This window comes from Leopardus geoffroyi, chromosome B4, assembly GCF_018350155.1.
Source record: "Leopardus geoffroyi isolate Oge1 chromosome B4, O.geoffroyi_Oge1_pat1.0, whole genome shotgun sequence".
NCBI classification, from domain to species: domain Eukaryota; kingdom Metazoa; phylum Chordata; class Mammalia; order Carnivora; family Felidae; genus Leopardus; species Leopardus geoffroyi.
The window spans coordinates 53,807,452-53,828,152 of record NC_059341.1 but is presented as its reverse complement, the minus strand read 5'-3'; the positions used below and the strand labels follow the sequence as shown (position 1 = coordinate 53,828,152).

The following is a 20,701-nucleotide window of genomic DNA, read 5'->3' as shown; positions in this document are numbered from 1 at the left end:
TGACTGTTTAATTACTAATTAGACCGTGCTTGTGCAACTTGTGGAGAAGTAAGGTGGTCAGAGGAAAGATGTTACAATAGTTCCTTTAAGATCCATATAATGCTAACATCCATGGGTCAGGAGAATTGTATAATTTTATAAAAATATTCTAGTGATATTTATTTCAGAGATTATCATTACAGTTCTGATGGCATATCATAGTCCTTGAAATCTGATAAACTTCAATGCCAATTGTCTCTGCTACTTGCTAGCAGTATGAGCTTAAGGTTATTTAAGATTTCTAAGCATCAATATCCTCATCTGTAAAATACAATACTTAGAGTAAGGGTTAAATAATGTGTATAAAGTGCTTTACACAGTACTTGACATTATAGTTCAATATCTACTTTCTAATAGGATTCATTGTATGATGTTTGTGTATTATAAATATTTACAGCAATTAATTCACATCAAATTAGTAAAAATAACATCTCTAAGACATGTGCCTAGCAGTTTCTTCTGGCAATTTTTATTGCCCGAGTTCTCAGGCATGCTTTGAGAGAAAGGCTTCAAGCTCAAAGCAAACATGCTGCCACCTGTCTACCCCACTTCCCTTGGCAATGGTCATGAGGCAGCTCCAGGAGGTGTATACTCCTGGAAAGAACCCAACATTTCTGTATGTACTGATGCTAAAGCCCTTGTGTCATTATGATTACTCTTACTGTGACCATCACCTTTGTTATTATAGGTACCACCATAAGAAGGAAGGTATTTCCTGATCAGTCTCATCACCTCCTCTCTAATCCCCATATGGCTCTGCCAAGCCTGAACTAAGACCCTTTTCTTGAGTCTTTTGGAACTCATGGTTAATCAAACATAGAATTCCCTCTACCTTCAGTCTCTTCTCTGAATTTCTTGCTGTTCATCTCTTGCTCTAACTTAAACCTGGCGCTTTCCTGAAGACTGCCTCTCCCGCTGCTGTAATCAGTGGGAGCTACACTATTCTCCATATTGCTCCATACCAGATGGGCTGGTTTTCAGTTTGCTCTACTTTGCTACTTCCCTTCTGTGTTCATTCCCTCTTCTCTCAGAAGGCATAGTTTTGAATTTCATATCAAAAAACACTATCACTTATCCTTCTTCTTGTTGGAATCATCTACTAATCCTTCAGTCACTTCCACTTATTCTGTAACAGTTTAAGCTCCTGGTTCAAAGTCAATCTCTCAGAATGTTACTGTTATCATAATTATTGGTGATTTCAATGATCATGGAGATAATCCTTTTAATTTTCTGGCTTCTTGGTTTTTAACCTTTCCTTCTCCAATGATCTTGCTTTTCTATCTACTCCAATGGATATATCCTAGACCTTGTTACACAAAAAACTGGAATTTCTCCCATAATATCATTTCCAAGGATTGGTTTACCACTGTCTATCTTTCCAGCATATACTGTGTTATACCTCAGATGCAACAACACTTTCACTAATCAGGATCTATAAACCACTGATTGATTCTACCAGAGATTGCATTGTTCTTGGTTTCATGTCCTCATTTTCCTGCATTTCTGGGTTAGATTTAATGGTCATGGTAATAACTTTTTTCCATTTCTCTTCAAGTCATTATTGACCTTTGCATCATCTTAATTGCTTCACTACAACCTTGATTAACCCCAACTCTCAGACTACTCTGTCAATTCATCCATGCTACTGAATGAGGTTGAAGAAAAACCCTCAACATGTTGACTTTAAGTTTATGATTAAGAAACTCAAATGAGCCTTTGTGTAGGTATCATGCTGCATTTTCCTAATTTGTGTCACCTTGTTTTTGACTCTTTTTAAACTTCATTTATCTCCTCAAAACTCTAAAACATCCTTTCCTATCTTTACCTTCAGCTGGTGACTATTTCAGTGACAAAAAATGAAGAACAAAACTCAAAACCTCCTTCCAATACATCTATCTACCTATAGCATCAGTGCCACATATTTTGCCTTGAGGAACTGTCCATGCTGCAGCCAAGATCATTCTCCATTTGTGCACCAGATTGTCTCCTCTCCTTGTGTTCCAAAGGATATCAATTTTCCTGCTCTAAAGAAATGTTCCCATCAGCATATAAGCATCCTGTCACTCTCCCATCTTCATAAATCCTTCTTTTGATTCTGTACCTTTTACAGGTATTGCACTATTTTTGTACTGTTAAAAAGTCTTCTCAAAAGACTTATCTATAATATCGCTTTCTATTCCTTTTCTCACATTCTTTCCTGAGTACACTCAATCAAGTTTATACCCCCAATTCCACTCAAACTACTCTTCCCTAAGTCATAAATTACCTAAATGCTATAACGTGATGGTCTTTATCTGACTTGAACTATTAGCCATCTTTCAGAGCTGACTATTCCCTTCTCCAGGAAACAGTTTTCAGGATACTATCCTTTGTGGTTTTCCTCTTAACTCATTGGCTTTCATTTCCACTTCATGTACTAAATATTCTATATATCTTTGGCCTCTTAATGGGAATGTGTCAGGATTCAATTCCCACTTATTCCATGACAGTCTTACAAGTCACTCCCAATTATTCCATGACAGCCTCAGAATTCAACCATTATATTTTGGTGATCTCATCTATTCTCATATCTTTAATATTCTCTATATGTTGAGAATTCTAAAATTATTACCTCTGGTAAAGACTTTATTCCTAAGATTTTTCCTCAAGACTTTATGGTAGATTTTTCCATTGCCTGCTCACCATCTCCCTTTACATAGATAATAGGCTTCTGATACTAAAAAATTTTAAAGCTGTTCCTCTCATCTTCCTTTCCCAAACCACTCCTATAATATTCCTCATCTCAGTCAATTGTAGTTCTGACCTTTTAGTTGTGTGTACACATGTGCACATGTACACACACATGCACACACACTATTGGAATAATTCTTGACTTCTTTTACTCAAAACATATGTTCTAATTTCAAAATATACCCAGAATCTGACTTTTTCTCACCACCACCATGGCTGTCGTTCTGGTCCTGAATTATTGCGACATTCTCCAATTCGTGTTTCAGCTTATCTCCTTAAATTCACCAACTGCACTCTCCCATGTAAACTTCACCACAGCAGCCAGAATTCCATCATGTCAAAACAGGTCATATCATGACACTGATCTGCTCAAATCCTCCAATGGCTTCCTACCATTCAGCATAAAGTCCAAAGAATGGCCTTAAGACTTTTAAGATATAGACCCCATATTCAGAGTATTTGTATTTGCTGTTCTTCCAATCTATTCTTCTCTAGATGTCTGCATAGCTCACTCCATCACAATCTTTTATCACCCACACAAATGATCCCTTTTATCTTACTTTCATTCAACATCATTATTGTGAAATTCAATCATATTGTTGTGTATATCAGTTCATTCCTTTCTATGCTGATTAGCTCACATTATACAAATTATTTCAATTTCTTTATCTACTCAACTGTTTATAGAAATGTGAGTTGTTTCCAGTTGGCTATTACAATTAAGTGTTATCAATATTTGTTTATAAGCCTTTGTGTGGGCATATGCTTTCATTCTCTTGAAAAATGCCTACTGGTGGAATGCCTGGGTCATATGAGAGTTGTGTACTTAAGTTTTTAGGAAATTTCTAACATAGTTGTATTATTTTACATTCTCAATAGCAATGTATAAGAGTTTTGTTCCTCTCCCTCCTAATAGTTGGTATGAATAGTCTTTAAATTTTATTCCTTCTAATAGATATGTAGTAGTATGTAATTCTGATTTCAAATTTGCATTTACCTAATGACTAATGATGTTGAGCATCTTGTCATGTGCTTATTTGCTATCCTTCTCTCTTTCTTTCTGTCTTTTGGTAAAATGTCTGCTCAATTTTTTTTACTCAGCATTTACTGGGATGTTTGTCCTCTTATTAATAAGTTGTAAGAGTTATTTAGATTTCTACAAACAAGATCTTTGTTGGGTATATGTTTACAAATGTTTTCAAGTCAGAACCTTAAAATTTTGATGAAGTCTAATTTAATTTTTTTATGTTTATTTATTTCTGACAGAGAAAGCGAGAGAGAGCTAGTAAGAGCAGGGGAGGGACAGAGAGAAAGGGAGACACAGAATCCAGGCTCCAGGCTCTGAGCTGTCAGCACAGAGTCCAATTCAGGGCTCAAACCCATGAACCCTGAGATCATGACCTGAGCCAAAGTCAGACGCTTAACCGTCTGAGCCACCCAGGTGCCCCTGATGAGTTCTAATTTATCAATTTTTCTTTACCTTTTGTGCTTTTTTGTGTTCTGAGAAATCTTTGCCAAAATCAAGGTCAATAAATTTTTCTTGTTTTGTTCTAGAGCTGTTCGCTATTATGTTGAAGTCTATACTCCATTTTGAGTTGTTCTTGGTATAAGACATGAGGCAAGGTTCAAGACTTATTATTTTGCATATCATTATCCAATTTATTTAGCATCATTTATTTAAAACATTATTTCCCTATGAACTTGATTGGAATCTTTATAAAATATCAGTTAAATATAAATGTGTGTGGGCCTATTTCTAGACTGTTTATTCTTTCATTGATCAACATGTCTATCTTTATGTCAATACCATACTATCTTCTTTGTTATAGCTTCATAACAAGTCTTGAAATCAGATAATATAAGTCTTCCTACTTTGTTCTTCTTTTTCAAGAATGTTATGACTATTCTAGGTCCTTGACATTCCCATAAACATTTTTTAATACACTTGTTAACATCTGAATAAAACTCTGGTGGAATTTTGGTAGAAAATGCAGTGACTCTATAGATAATTTTGGAATAATTGGCATCTTGGTAATATTAAGTCATATAATCCATAAACATGGTGTATCTCTCCTTTGCTTAAGTTTTCTTTAATTTTTCATAGCACAGTTTTGTATTTTTCAGTGACAATTCTTTCATATATTTTGTCAAGTTTGCTAAGCATTATTATTTTTATACTATTATAAATTATATTATTTTAATTTCAATTTCTGATTGTTTAATGCTAGTGTATAAAAACTTACATATGTATATTGAACTTATGTCCTGCAATATTACTAAACTCAGCTGGTAGTTTTACTGGATTTTTAAAAACATATTTCTTAACATTTTTAATGTAACTTACCATGCTGTGTGCAAATGAAAATAGTTGCCCTTCTTCCTTCCAATTTGGATGCCTTTCCCCCTGCCTTATTGTACTGTCTAAGACCTGCAGTGTTCTCTCTGGACTATCATATTATAAAATAGAAATGGTGACAGCAGGTCCCTGCCATGTTCCCAATATTAAGAGGAAAAGTTTTCAGTCTTTCACAATTAAGAATAATGCTAGCTGTAGGTTTTTGTACTTACAGGTTAAAGAGGTTCTCTTTTATTTCTAGTTATCTGAAAATCTTAAATCACTAAGGTCAATCAAAAGTCAATTCAAAAGTCTAAAGTCCATCAAGGTAATTCATTGCATCCATAGAATAAAGAGGAAAAAAAAAACCCTAAAATTATATCATCTTAAAATATGTAAAAAAGGCATTTGATAAAACTCTTCTTTAACTCATGATAAAACTCAGCAAACCGTGATTAGAATTTCCTTAAAGTAATGAAGAGTGTCTATCAGAATACCTATATAATCATCATACTTCATTGTATTTTTATTGGACATCATTGTACTAATGAATAGGAAGAAAATAGAAGGGCCAATATATTGAAAGTCCAATGAATTAGGAAGAGACTAATTGAGGGAATGAGATGAGGGGGAAAAGTGGAAATCTAAATGTATTATTGTGAAGCAGTTCCAGGTGATGATAAATACCAGAAAGTAGCTACAAGATGGGGTAACAAAAGTGAAATAGATTACAATTTTTCCAATACTCAGAAAAGTGTCGAATTTCTGCTCAGTTATCTGTGTTGAGTCTTCAGGGCAGCAGATGATGATATATTCTATAAGTACACTCTCAAATCTAGTAGCAACTGACTATGTGTGGTAAGGGAGCACTTCAAATGTGGCTTGTGTGACCAGGAAACTGAATTTATTTTATTTAATTTAGATATAAGTAGCTAGTGCCTACCTTATTGGGCAACATAACTTCAGGTTATCAGTCTGTAGCACGACTGAGGTAGAGCAGAGGAAAAATGGTCTTTTCCCACAAGTGTCACAAAATCTTACTTAAACCATTTCTAAGGCTTTTACCGTATATCTAATTCTTTTCAAGGGCTGAAATACCAAATCATTAGGCTGTTAGGAAACATAGGGGATAAGTAATTCTCTATTATTTCTATTTTCTTATATTATTCCTTTTTTCTCCTTCTCTTTTCTCTTCCTCTACTTTCCTGCTGTATCTCAGGATCAAGGATCAAGCACAAATGACAGAAACATTATAATCACTCATTATGTGGTAGCTATTGTAATAGGCCTTTCTAATTTTATTTTGTTAGAGAGAGTGTGTGAGTGGGGGAGAGGGGTACAGGGAGAGAGAGAATCTTAAGCAGGCTCCACGCTCAGTGTGGAGCCCACCATGGGGACGTGAGCTGAAATCAAGGGGAACGCTCAACCAACTGAGCTACCCAGGCTCCCCTAGACCTTTTCTGAGTTTTTCTAATTTTAAACAATGCTATAATGAATATCCTTTTATGTAAACATTTAAATATATCTATGATTATTTCTATAGTGTATATCCTAGAATCAATATTACCAAATCAGAGTATAAGCTTTTCAAAGCTCACTTTTCAAATTGCTTTCCAAAAAAGAATATCTCAAGAACAATGCCTACAAATATATTGCACCTCTGATGGATTATATCCATCAATCATATATTTCTTCAATCGTAGACAATCACAAAATGAAATCTTACTGTTTCATTTTTGCATTTATTTGATTACAGGCTACATTAATGCTAATTCATAAGACTTTATGACAGAGTCCTCTATTATATTTCATATGCTACAAATCTTCTTTACCTCAGTTCTCTCTAGGTCACTTTGGCTCAAATTCAGAATAATATTTTTCATACTCAAATGGCAAAAATGTGTGTCCTCTTGAATAGCACCAGTATAACATTTGGTTTTCTGAAAGAGAAATCCCAATTAACCCTGTTTTCTAAAAGATTCTTAACACCTCAGACCACAAATATCTTTTTTCTGGAAATTATAACTTTCCTAGAGAATTCTCAAGTTGTTCTCTCTTACACAACATAACAAAGACTAGTCACAATCCCCAAAATTGTCTTTGGAGCAACAGAATTCTCCTGTCCTCAATGACTGCTAACCCCAGGCCTCCAGAAATTTCAGTCATGCCCTTACCTCCTGGGATTGCCTTGTTCCTTTATTCTTGGGCCTTTATAAGTGTGTTTTGTGTACCATGGACTTCCTCATGGCTTCAGATGTCCTCTTAGATACCTTGGCTATCTGTAGCTACCTAACAATTTTCATAAGACAACACATTGGTTAATTTAATCAACCACTCCAGAAGGTAGGACTAGAAAGAGCTGTTTAATTTTGGAGTAATGAAGGCCTAGGTAGACAAGAGCTGATAGTATGCCTGTAAATCAGAAACAAATACAATAATCCAAGTAAAAATTACCTGTGTGGTACCGAAGGTTGTAAAATTCGCCAGCCAGTAGATGGAAGCAGAATCCTATCTGTAAAGATGAATACTATAAATAATTCACACATCTGAGTAGTCATTTAGCACTTTGCAGTAAAAGCAGCTTTCATTCTCCAGGGATCAGCTCTTTCTTGGGCAATATTTATGCAGTCACTAATCCCTATTCAAAGGAGATTAGGGCCTTTCACTAATTTAACCCATGCCTAGCATATGACATTTTTTCCACATAATTTCAAGTTAGGTGAAGTAAACAACTAAAGAGTAAAATATTATCTGAGGCTTTCAATGCTAAGAAGCTAATCGTGCTACATGTTTAAATGAATTCTGTTCTTGGCCCATCCTCTCAGAAAAAGAGTGCTACTTGGTTTAAGATCAGGAAGGCAGGATTAGACAGGGACGGGCAAATTCACAGAAGAAAAGGAGTAAGGGGAAGGGCATACATAATTTAGTAAAGGGAATAATGTGGCCTGTGAGTCCCATGAGTGAAAGGATATATCTGTGATGTTTGCTTCATAGGCTAACACAGTTCTGGACACCTGGTAGATATCCATCACATATTTGTTGAATAAAACAGTGAATGATTAAACAGAAGTTCAAATGGTATCTCCATATGATTTGCTATCTCAGCAGGTCACTTGTAAAATTTATGTAATGTATAAAACAAAGTTGAAAGGTAGTGGAAAATGATGTGGGAGGCTGAATAATGTCCCCCAAACATATCCGTGTCCTCATCACTTGAACCTGTGAATGCTCGTTTATGTGACAAAAGGGACTTTTCAAATATGATCAAGTCTAAGGAACTTAACATGGGGAGAGTATCCTGGATAATTTGGATTGGGCCTAAATGTAATGGAAAGTGTTAAGAGGGAGGTAGAGGTAGGCTTGACTACACTCAGAGGGGAATGTGGTGTGGTGATAGAAGCAGACTGGAGCTACACATTTTGAACAGGGAGGAAGAGGCCACAAGCTAAGGAATACAAAAAGGCACTACAAGCTGAGAAAAGCAAGAAAATAGACTCTTTTCTCTGAGTCTCTGAAAGGAGTCAGCCTTGCCAATGCCCAACTTTAACCCAGTGAGATTGATTTCAGACTTACGACTTCAAGACTCAGAAGAGAATAAATTTGTGCTGTGGTAAGCCACTAAGTTTGTGGTACCTTGTATAGTACCAGTAGGAAAATAACATAGGTGGTGACTGCCTTCGTCAACCCTCCTCTCACTTCCTCTGCTGTCCTCCATATACCTACCTCTTACAGAAACTGTCAATAGTGAAATGTTCAAGTAACGGTCACTGAATGTTGTATATAAAAAATCTCTGGTGGGTGAGGTTTGTGATAAGTGTTGCTGTACTATATTCAGGATTCACAGCTCATAGGTGGGTTCCAGGTACCATTCAATGGGATTTCTATTGTTAGCAGCTACTCTAAATTCTCTCCACTTATATTATCATAGTAAATTACTATATTTTCTTATAGTCTTGGTGGCTAAGAGGATGCACCTCACATATTTCTAACTGCATGAATATAACTGACCAGTGGTCATGAAATTTGTTATTTCCTTCTTGGAGAATAAATATATTTGATATTCTGAACATAATCCAGTTTCTTTTATCATGCTCCACTCTAGAAACCCTAGTTGTCTAGACCTTTGACCATAGTTCCAGTTAGCCGATTCTCTTCCAAGAAACTGAATCTGTTTCATTTGCTATTACCTCAGATTGAGATTTCACTCCATACTGGGCATGCCAGCTTGATCATAATGATATCATTCACTCAACCATAGATATTCTATTTTCCCACAGACTCCAGTTGCTATTCTGCCTATCCTTGTTCACTCTGGAGATAAAGTTTGATCAATCTCCTTGGATGAAGGAGAACTTATCATCTAGTGGGAATACAATATAAGAAAAAAGCTAGAAACTGAAGCAGCACTTTATTTCAGAACCCAGAGCTTTAATAAGCATCCTGTGTACAGAAATCAAGTGCTTGAGCAACCTTGCCCCTACAAGTTGGAGGAATAGGAGGCACAGAGATAACAGGAAGGAGGAACCATTCAGGAGCAGGGGCACATTTGCGGGAACTAATGTCCCTGGCTACATGAAAAATTCCTAGGGACTATAGAATGTTTTGGTGGAGGCAAAGAATCAGGGAGCCCCTGTCATGAGAGTGACTAGATTCCCTGAGGTGCGGTGAAGTGGACAGGAGAGTAGGTGACATTCATGTACAGTGATGGCACTTTGCCAGCTCCCAGGAAATCCATACTCAGATTTATAATGGCAAATTCACAGATTCACAATAAACACTCATCACAAGCAGAATTGCAATAAAGTAAATACTTTCAAAATGGCCAGGGTTCTGGCAGGGTTTCAAAAAAATATATGCATTTCTGAATAAGGCAAAACAGATGCACTCCTGAATACTTTTCTGTCTTGGAATTGGAATATTTCACTACTTTGGATTTTGCTTATGAAGGATGGAGCCTTAGGCATGAAATAAATCAATGCCTGAATTTTTAAAATATGGATTTAATCCACTCCAGACCTGGCCGAAAGCACTGTATAACCTAAGATTGAGTTCTACTGATGTTGGAGGAGTTAGAAAATGAAATCTGTTAAAGAATCTTATGTGTAGATGCACCTGAATAACCTCAGTAATAAAGTCCAATTAATTGTAAATAATACCTTAATAAAGCCTTTTGGTAAAAATTCATCATATAAAACTTTGTGTAGAAAGTTTGTAAGCTTCCAGCATGTGATGTCTATTTACACATTTTTGTAGGGGCAATTTCTACACCTTCTACACCTCCAAATTTTTACTCCATTATTCTATTTCTCTCAAATCTAGGATGTTTCATTCATTAATTCACTGGGTACTTCTATGCCAAGACCATTAAAGTGGGGAAAAACTATTTCTTGACACACTGTGGGACTGGCAGGCAAGAAAGAAATTAGCAAGAGGATACATATATTAAGGAGGAATAGTTAATTGCTATAAAGAGAAATAAGTAAGATTAGTGAAATAGAAATGGACAGCACATACTATTTTAGATGGGGTTTTTAGGGAAGGCCTTCAAGAAGCTGACGTTTGAACAAAGAGAGAGTTAAGGATCAAGTCATAGGGGGCAAAATGTTCCAAATAAAGGGCTTAGGAAATGCAAAGATCCTGATATAGAGGCTGCTTGATATGTTGGAGGAACATGAGGAAGGCCTGAGTGGAGCATAGTGAGGCGGGGAAGAGGAGAATAGGAAATGAGAGGTTACAGGTAACTGTGCTTAAAACATGTAAGGCCTAGGAAGGCCATGGTAACATTAAATATACATATATGATGCCAAAAATTATATGTTGTATCAGTGTGAGTGCTTTATAAAGTTATCAGGGTTTCTCATACCAGTTTTTATCCAGATTAGTCTACTTTGAACTTCAAAGGCCTTGATTTTCAACTCAGGTTGGTCAATGACAGGTCTTGGTGGTAAGAGGGCACCCAGCTAGCACAGCAACCCACACACTGCTAGTAAGTAACTTGATTTTGTGTCTATGAGAACTTTCACTTCAGTGGTCCTGATCCTCCTGCCTGTTGACTAATGACTTCTGAGTTCACCTCCAGTGCTGACACTGATTACTGTGGTGGTAGGTACTCTGTGTTCATTAGTCAGCCCTACTATCATTGTGAGGTTCTTTGCGTTGTATGAGCTACCAAATATAGAAATATTTTTTTTTTACAAGTCAACCACTTTAGCCAGCCTAGAAATCTATACCAGAAAGAAAAAGGAAACATAAAAACAACAACATAGGCAAACTAATTTTATTGTTTAGATAGAGGCAAAAATTGTGGAACAGAGTTGAAAACTTGATTCTTTCAAAATCAAAATTGAATATCCTGGATATATGGTACCCTGTATCATATCACTATCTCTGCTCGTTGGGGGCTTTAAAACAATATCAACCACATATAGTGAGTGTCAAGAGCACTAGACTAGGCATCAGCAGATATGGGTTTAAGCTTCTACTCTGTCAAAACCCGACACTACAACCTTAGCAAGTCAGGTGTATTTATATAATCCTTTTATGGGCTCAAATTTTTAATCTATAATGGAAAGAAACATTGATCTTTAAGATTATGTGGAGTAAAAAAATGCATATACTAACATGCATTATGGACTCCAAGGAAGTATGCATTATGTATAAATGCCATATATATAAAGATTATAAATAAATGGTCTCTTAGGTCTCAACTAGATAGTTTTAGAAGCTGACAAAACAATCATGAATGTATCTAGAAGAAAAAAAATGAATATATCTAAGAGACTTTGAGAGGGAATCATATGAAGAAAGGCATATGCTGTCAGAAATTAAAATGTATTTTTATACTTTATATATATAATTCTTATATTGTGTGATCCTGGACAGAAATAGGCATAATAATGAGATTAGAAAACCCAGACACTCATAATTTAATAATTTGCAAAGGCAGCGAATATAGATTATTAAACACATAGTATTTAGGGCAAGTGGCTAACAATTTGTTGAAATAATTAGGTTCCTTATCTCAAAATACTACATCAAGGGGTACCTGCATGGCTCAGTTGGTAGAGTATGCATCTCTTGATCTTAGGATTGTGAGTTTGAGCCCCACATTGGGTGTACTTTAAAAAACCTTTGTAAACACTACTACATCAAAATAAATCCAGATACATTAAATATTTTTAGAAACTAAATCATAAAACACAGATAAATGCATGTAATCATATCATCATAAGGCAAGGAAATTATTTTAAGCACATTTATAAATTTAGATTCTATACAGGAGTATATGATTATAGAATTTAAAAATATATCTAAGTCAAAATTCACATTAAACAAAATTTATTTTTTTAATGTTTATTTTTGAAAGAGAGAGAGAAAAACAGAGTGGAAGCTGGGGAGGGGCAGAGTGGGAGGGAGACACAGAATCCAAAGCAGGCTCCAGGCTCTGAGCTGTCAGCACAGAGCCCAGTGCAAGGCTTGAACCCACAAACCACAAGACCATGACCTGAGCCCCGAAGTTGGACGCTTAACTGACTGAGCCACCCAGGCGCCCCGATATGTAAGTTTTAACACACTAGCAAAAATGAAAATCAAAACAGTGAAATGCCATTTTTAATTTGTAAATTTGATAAATTGGTGAAGTTTGAGGACAGCTAATCTTTCAAATGCTGTTTGTGAGGTTCTATTGTCTTTCCCTTTTGGAATGCCACTGGTTAGTATATTTGAAACATTCTATCTCTAGGAATGTATTTTAAAGAAATAAATATAAAGCAAAAGGATGCATGCATGAAATTTTCCTTGTGGATTTGTTTATATACCAAACAGAAGACACATAAAAATAATTTATTAATAATTTATATCTTAGATCTTTGATTACATTAGTAAAACAAACTTGGAATTGTGAAAAGAGGAAATAGAAAATAAAAACAATTTTTTAGTTTAATTTTTAAAATTAAACTGCAATTCTATTGAGGTAAAATTGACATACAAAATTGTAAGATATCTAAAGTGTACACAGTTGTGATTTGATATACATATGTGTTGTGAAAGAATCCCCCATCTAGTCAATTAACCCATCCATAACCTCACTTTTTTGGTGTGTGAGAACATTTAAGTTCTACTCTTTTAGCAATTTTAGTTATACAATACAGTGTCATCAACTACAGTCACCATGTTTAATAGTAGATCCACAGATCTCATTCCTCTTATATCTGAAAGTCAATACACTTTTACCAACCTCTCCCTATCTCCCCCACCCTCTAGCCCCTGATAACCATTCTTCTACTCTCTGATTCTAAGAATTTAATCTTTTTTTTTTAAATAGATTTCACAGGTAAGTGATACCATGTAGTATTTGTCTTTCTCTAGCTGACTTATTTCACTTAGCACAGTGCCCTCAAAGTCCATCCATGTTGTCACAAACGGCAGGATTTCCTTCTTTCTCATGGCTGAATTACATTCCATTGTATATATATACCACATCTTCTTTACCCATTTATCCACTGATGGACACTTGGGTTGTTTCCAAATCTTGTCTGTATGAACAATGCTGCAGTGAACATGGAAGTGCATATGTCTCTTCAATATCCTGTTTTCTTTTCCTTTGGATAGAAGTGTAATTGCTGGATCATATGGTAGTTCTATTTTTATATTTTTGGGGAAATTCCATACTGTTTTCTATCATGGCTGCACAAATTTATATTCTCACCAATAGTTCACAAGGGCTTCCTTTTCTCCACATTTCTGTCAACCACCTATTATCTCTTGTCTTTTTGGTAATAGCCATTTAAACAAGTGTGAAGTGATATCTTATTGTGGTTTTGATTTTCATTTCCATGATGATTAGTGATACTGAACATTTTTTCATTTACTTGTTGGCTATCTGCATGTCTTCTTTGGAAAATGTCTACTTTGTTCTTCTGTCCATTTTTAAATTGGATTAATTTGTTGCTATTGAGTTGTAGGAGTTCTTTATATAGTTTGACTATTAACCCTTTATCAGCTATGTGATTTACAAATACTTTCACTCATTTTGTAGGTTGCCTTTTCATTCTGTTGTGGGTTTCCTTTGCTGTGAAGAAGTTTTTTTTTGTTTTTTTTTTGTTTGTTTGTTTGTTTTAATTTGATGTCATCCCACTTGTTTATTTTTGCTTTAGTTGCTTTTGCTTTTGGTGTCAAATCCAAAAAAATCGCTGCCAATATTAATGTCAAGGAGCTTACCTCCTATGCTTTCTTCTAGGAGTTTTATGGCTTGTTCTTACATTCAAGTCTTTTAAATTTAACATTTTAAATGTTTAATCTTACACAAAGGGAGTCAATAGACAGCATTTATTATTTGATTCTTTTGCATTTTTCAGAAAAGAAAAAATAGTATTAACATATATTTTTATAATTTTTAGACAACCAATTGCAAAATATTTTTCAAATTGCTAAAGAAGTGGCTATGATTTCCATACTGTTAGTAAAAACTAAAAGCAAAAATATAGCACATATACATATGGAAGAATAAAGGAAGATACCAGGAAAAGTAAAACCAAATGCAATACATAACATAAAAGAGGAAAACCAAACATCAGGTATGACAATTAAATGTATTTGCTAATAGACAAAATTTTAGATAAGGTAAAATTTTAGAAAATTCAATTTTATACTGTTAATAAATTTCTAACCTTAAACAGAACACAGAAAATTGAAAAAAATAAAGGCAGGAACAGAGATACATCATGTAAATATAATCAATGAAGACAGAAGTAGCAATATTTTTATTAAAATAAAATTCAAAAAATTAACTATAAATATTAATATAACATATTAATATATATTACACATATTTTTTTAGAAAATCAAATCTATACTTCATAAAGACATGATAGCTATAAAATACATTAAGTTCTACAAGTAAAAATTTTTGAAAAAATGGAATTAATTCATAAAACTTTTTCAATTATATTGAAAGATTTTAAAATATTATTACTCTCAAGCTTTTTTTTTTTTTTTTTTTTTTTTTTAATTTTTTTTTTTTTTTCAACGTTTATTTATTTTTGGGACAGAGAGAGACAGAGCATGAACGGGGAAGGGGCAGAGAGAGAGGGAGACACAGAATCAGAAACAGGCTCCAGGCTCTGAGCCATCAGCCCAGAGCCTGACGCGGGGCTCGAACTCACGGACCGCGAGATCGTGACCTGGCTGAAGTCGGACGCTTAACCGACTGCGCCACCCAGGCGCCCCTACTCTCAAGCTTTAAAAAACAGGAAAGAAAATAATATCAAAAGATGGGAGGTGCATAATTAATTGGTTTGATATGGTACATATATATTTATTATTGTCCTTTATCATTAATAAACATCCTTTATTTTCAAAACCTGAACTTATTAATATTCATAAATTAACTTCTTTGATTTAAACCTTTTATAAATTTCCAAAAGGATAAAATGAATAGGCTACATTCACTAATTGTAAATGTGATTAATCTGAAAACTAAAAGGCAAATTTAAATTAAAATTTCCAAACAGAGAAATTTTAAATCATTCTCCTTTTAGAGCAAATAGGAATTTTAAATCAAATTGAAAATCAAGAATGTATTTGTAAACAATTACAAAAACATCATTGGTACTACATCAGGGCAAACCTTTTAATTATACACAAATTTTTACTGTAAGAGATATTGTTTACTATGGTAAATGATATAAGCTTACAAATCAAGAATTTAGGTAAAGATTTTTTTAAAGCATGCCTAAAGAAAGCAGAAGTAAAGTAAAAAACAAAAATTAATCAATTAGGTAGCAGAGAAACAGAATCCAAAAGCCATTTCTTTGAAAATTTCAAGAAAATAATTCCCTGTTAAGCAAAATTCAGAAAAAGGCCAAACTCGGTCATAAAATTAGGAATGAGAAAAGAGTGTAATAGCAAGTTGAGGCTTATGTGCTCTAATTTTATGAAATTAAAAAATCTGGGGGTGCCTGGATGGCTCAGTCAGTTAAGCGACCGACTCTTGATTTCAGCTAGGTCATGATCTCTCCCACTCCAGCCCTACATCCAACTCTGCACTGACAGCATGGAGCCTGCCTTGGATCCTCAGTCTCCCCCTCTCTCTGTTGCTTCCCTGCATCCTCTCTGTCTCAAAAATAAATAAGCAGTTAAGAAAAATTTAGAATTTCCTAGAATACATACAATTTGTTGAATCAGAAAGCAGATTTCAAAAAAAAGCTACAATAACCAATCAAAAACTTTTAAAATATTTTTCTTTAAATATTTAAAAATATTTAAATTTAAAAATATTTCTTTAAAAAGCTAGAAGCACTCTTTCAAATGTAAAAGAAACAGATATTTCCTATGTTATAAAACCTGTTCCGGAAGCTTAAAAACTAAATAGTTTACCAGTTAACTTTACAAAACTACATAAGCCTGATACCAGAAGCCGACATATAAGATAGCAAAAAAAAAAAAAAAAAAAAAAAAAAAAAAGGAGGAGGATAAAATTGTATTTTTAATACATTGCATTGAAGAAAACTAGTTAGGCCCAAGACTTAACAAAAAGTGGATTTAATGCCAAATGAGTTTGAGTTACACATCCTCTTGCAGAGATCAGCAATGTACATCATCACATCTTAAAGGTTCTGCACTTGTGTGAGAATTATCATTAACGGCAAATTCTAAAATTTTTCAAATATATAACATTTTTTTACATCGTCATTATTAACACTTAAATATGTTAATGTACCTCTAATGCTTGATCATAGTTGGTCCTCAATAAATATGTTATTCTTTTTCTCTCTTTTTTCCTAATTGTGAGATTTTGTGTCTTCAACAGTAGATGGCATTGAGCTTAATCATAACCATTCAGGCTTTTCCTGATGGAATGGTTACAGAGCTGATTAAACATGTTTTCAAGTTAAAAATAAAAATACAGGGAACAGAAAGGAGATAAAGAGAGTTTGGAGACATCGAGGGAAGGGAGGAAGCTCCAAGGTCTTCATTGCACAAAGTGGGGAAACATGATATGATTTATGTTTATTGAACAAGAAATGGAGGTATTGATGTGACATTCAAGGAACACAGAATAGTGACCTCACTGGTATTAATTACAAGGAATGAGAGACATAACACCTAATCTATCAGACAGTCAATAGACATTGCCCAAAGTTGGTAAGTCAAGAAAGTGGTACAAACATATTATTTAAAGATGTGGAAGTGACTATTTTGAAAAACTAACAACCCAAACTAATTAGAAGTAATTGCCTTTGAGGAACAAAAGTGAAGTTGGGGTGGAGGACTGTTACTTTTCATTTTAAATCCTTCTGTATTATTTGATTTTTTTTAAATGATGTGCCTGTTTTGGTATGTTAAAATTTTTCTAATGTAAATGTGTAGATGTACAAATTTTATTTTTAGCAGAGTTAGTGGAAGATGACAATTTAGGATATAGATTAATACAGGCATAATGTGACTGTTCAAAACTGCTAAAACTCAATTTCAATCTTGGCTCAACCAACTACTAGGACTTGATGATTTTAAATAAGTCACTAAAACTCACTAAACCTCAGTTTTTTCCTCTAAAAATATCAGTAATTATAACTACCACATAATGTTATTTTGATAATTGAAATTGAGATAATGTGTCTAAAGCACTCAGCACACATATGGAGAGTGCTTAATATTATTATACTTAATAGTTATAAAGTAACTTAATAGTTGTTTTTAAAATTATTCTTGATTATATGCTATAGTCAATGTATTTTTTCAATCTCCCTTTAGGTATGAGCATATAAATATGTAATATGTAAGTGGAGATTTCTTAAATGCTAATTGTCACAAAAATTCTTCTAGTTTTTAAGAATTTCAGAACATTTTTATTACCTGCTTTAGAGGCATCATATGTATTGGAGGAACCCGGGATTAATTTGTCCCCCTCCACCTTGGGTAAGTCATTTAATCCAATTTAAGTCACTCCATTTATAAAATGGCATAACTGGAGATTGACCTGTCTGAAAATTATAGAGAATCAGATGTTCATTTGAGGTGCTGGCCACTTCTGAAGGCTGGAAAATAAGAGAATAAAGTGACCCATTGAATATGGAGCAACTGTGAGATTCCCACATGTCAGTCAAGGCTTGACTTCCAAATGTCTGGCCCTAGGACTGAGGGAATTTATTTGACCTCTGAAATGAAGTTTGGTTTGTTAGAAAAAAAAAATTAATCATGTGCTTTTTGAGGCATAAAAAGCCTGCTTATTTCTGTCAGATGAATTTACTCATCTAAAATAATCAGGGTTTCTCTTTGCAAATTCAATTCCCACTAAATCATACTAAATCATATGCCATATTTTTGAGTTTCATATACAGAATTCCACTTGTTGAATTAATGGCTATGCATAAAAATATGGTTCCTTTTCACTGACAGTACATTAACAAAAAAAGATCATTCAATCAACTTTCATGCCAATATTCATTTTTCACGTTGCTCAAGAGTAAATTGGATAAGATTCTGTTTACAGATTTACTTGCAAAAAATTTATTTTTCATGATATTGCTACAAACGTTTAAAAAATAAAGAGGATGTGGGAGACAGGATGAAGAGCTTGAACTTTAATTATATCTCTACAGAGCAAATTCTTGACAAGTATCCTCCCTCACCAACTTGGTAAATATTTATTGTGGGTAAGATTGATACTGAGATGACAAAAAAGAATTCCTGCTCTCACATTAGCACATCAGTAGCAGGTCTGATGTAGGCATGCTTGAAACAAAAAAAACATCTATTTTCATTTTCAAAAATAGTAAAATATGAGAAAATTTTGCATCACTAATTCAAATAAAATGACAAAATTAATATACACTTAAAAGAAATTTTCTCTTCTCTCCATCCTAAACTTTCCATCTTTTTTTTTTTTCTATTCATACTTACAGGATTGGTATGTAATGGAAAAATGAAAAGACAGCAAACTATTTTGTTTGTACTATATTATCCTTCCATTGTTGAAGACTATTACATTTTTGAGCTAGACCTTCTTGTTGGACATAGGCTCCAAGAAACTTCTCAAAAAACTTATTTTTGGGAGTTTCCTGATTGCACATTCTGTTTCTTGTATAGGCTGCTAATAATTGCAGTACAATTTCGAGATTCCGCTGGGGCAGTCTCTACCTTAATTTTGCTTTTCTTGTGAGGCCCAAGCCCCTCTTATGCAGCTGTGGTGGAGATAGAAAAATATAGTGCATAATAGAGCTGATGATTAAAGATGGTGGACCGCTGAGCCTACTATATCTTCTCAGAGGAGCACCAGGAAGCCCGCAAAGAGGAAAGGGCTGCCCTGACTTATTCATTTGTCCAGAAACAGAGAGCTATCTGGCAGGCCGCAGCAGTGTCAGCAGCCTGCCCAGAAACTATTAGGCCCTGTGATGAGTGCCAGTTAGAGCACCCAAGAACCACACCATCACTCAACCCCTCAGTCTGCATTCCTGTTATAACACCTATGGCTACTGTACTTTCAGAAATTCAACTTTCAAATATGTTTTAGGATCACGTCACGTGCATACGTGTGGAACAGCTTACATTCAAATTGGGACAGTATTGTATTACCGATATTTTTTAATCCACTAAATTTATAGAAGGACAATAAAGCATGTTAATATTAATTTTATTACTTTACCACCATGGTCACTTTAAACATCACACACAATGCACATATAATGAATGGTAGAATAGGTAATAATCCAAAATTCTAATCCCCCAAGATTATTTGCCACTATACATTTCTGTATCAATTACTGTATTCCAAAAAAAAAAAAAAAAAGGAAGAGCTTAAAAATATCTTTCTCTACATGTTCTGACTCTATCCTAACATCTGCATTAAGGTCATATTTAAAGGAGGCCAAGATATAATTTAATTTTTTAACAGTATTCTCTCCCCCTTGACAAGTATCTCAGTTTAGAAATTACACACAGCCATTAGACTATTAGGACACTTGTTCTACTAGGAATACGGCTACTATATCAATGGGCACAAGGCAAAATTTAGCAGGACGAGTAAATAATATAAGGAATTTATATAAATAATATAATGAATTAAAAGGTTTAGATGAACTTTATTATCTACATTGTCTGTATATGTTAAATTATATTTGTTATCAGATACGTCATCTAATACCTAGGGTCAAAATCCAAGACATATTTTAAAAGGAGAAAAAAAATTACACTTTAAAACCCTTCAGATTGAAATCTATTTGCAGAATTTCCAGAAATTAGAAAACATGGCTTCAAGTTGTAATCTTTCTAAAGCTGTGTTTCCTTGCCTGGCCAGTAGTTGGGTTGTAGCAAATGATCACCTGTAGTACAGTTTTCCTTCCTGATTGTTGTAGACACCATTGTTCCTTCTCTCTTGGTTCTGAAGCTTCTATGTTTTGAAACACAATTTTTCTTTAAAGTGAAAAGTACTGCAATACTTAGGAAAATAGACACTGTGCCCAGCATCACAGTTAGTCCCAGATATATGTGTCTAAAAGAAGAGAGACGCTCAATCACAATTATTGCAACTATCCAACTTTAAAGTGTGAAAGGAAGGCAACGTTAATCAATAAATATCATGTCAATAAAACCGATCTA

General features: G+C 34.2%; 2 protein-coding genes across 7 annotated transcripts in view; both read right to left on the bottom strand.

Moving 5' to 3' along the window:
• The window catches only part of LOC123590570 (solute carrier organic anion transporter family member 1B3-like), an 81,737-nt gene extending 74,052 nt beyond the window's left edge, over nt 1-7,685 (bottom strand). The window contains exon 1 of the mRNA XM_045463840.1: nt 7,559-7,685. The gene's annotated coding sequence lies outside the window, so the exon portion shown is untranslated. The remainder of the gene's footprint in view (nt 1-7,558) is intronic.
• Nucleotides 7,240-20,701, bottom strand: part of SLCO1C1 (solute carrier organic anion transporter family member 1C1) — an 80,805-nt gene continuing 67,343 nt past the window's right edge. For 5 of the 6 annotated variants that reach the window (XM_045463834.1, XM_045463837.1, XM_045463838.1 and 2 more), the window contains one exon: nt 16,630-20,594. In XM_045463834.1, coding sequence (XP_045319790.1) covers nt 20,372-20,594 — 223 coding nt within the window. In that variant the 3' untranslated portion in view covers nt 16,630-20,371. Of the gene's footprint in view, nt 7,394-7,558; nt 7,617-16,629; nt 20,595-20,701 lie in introns of those variants that run through there. The other variant, XR_006708850.1, reaches the window with a different exon arrangement.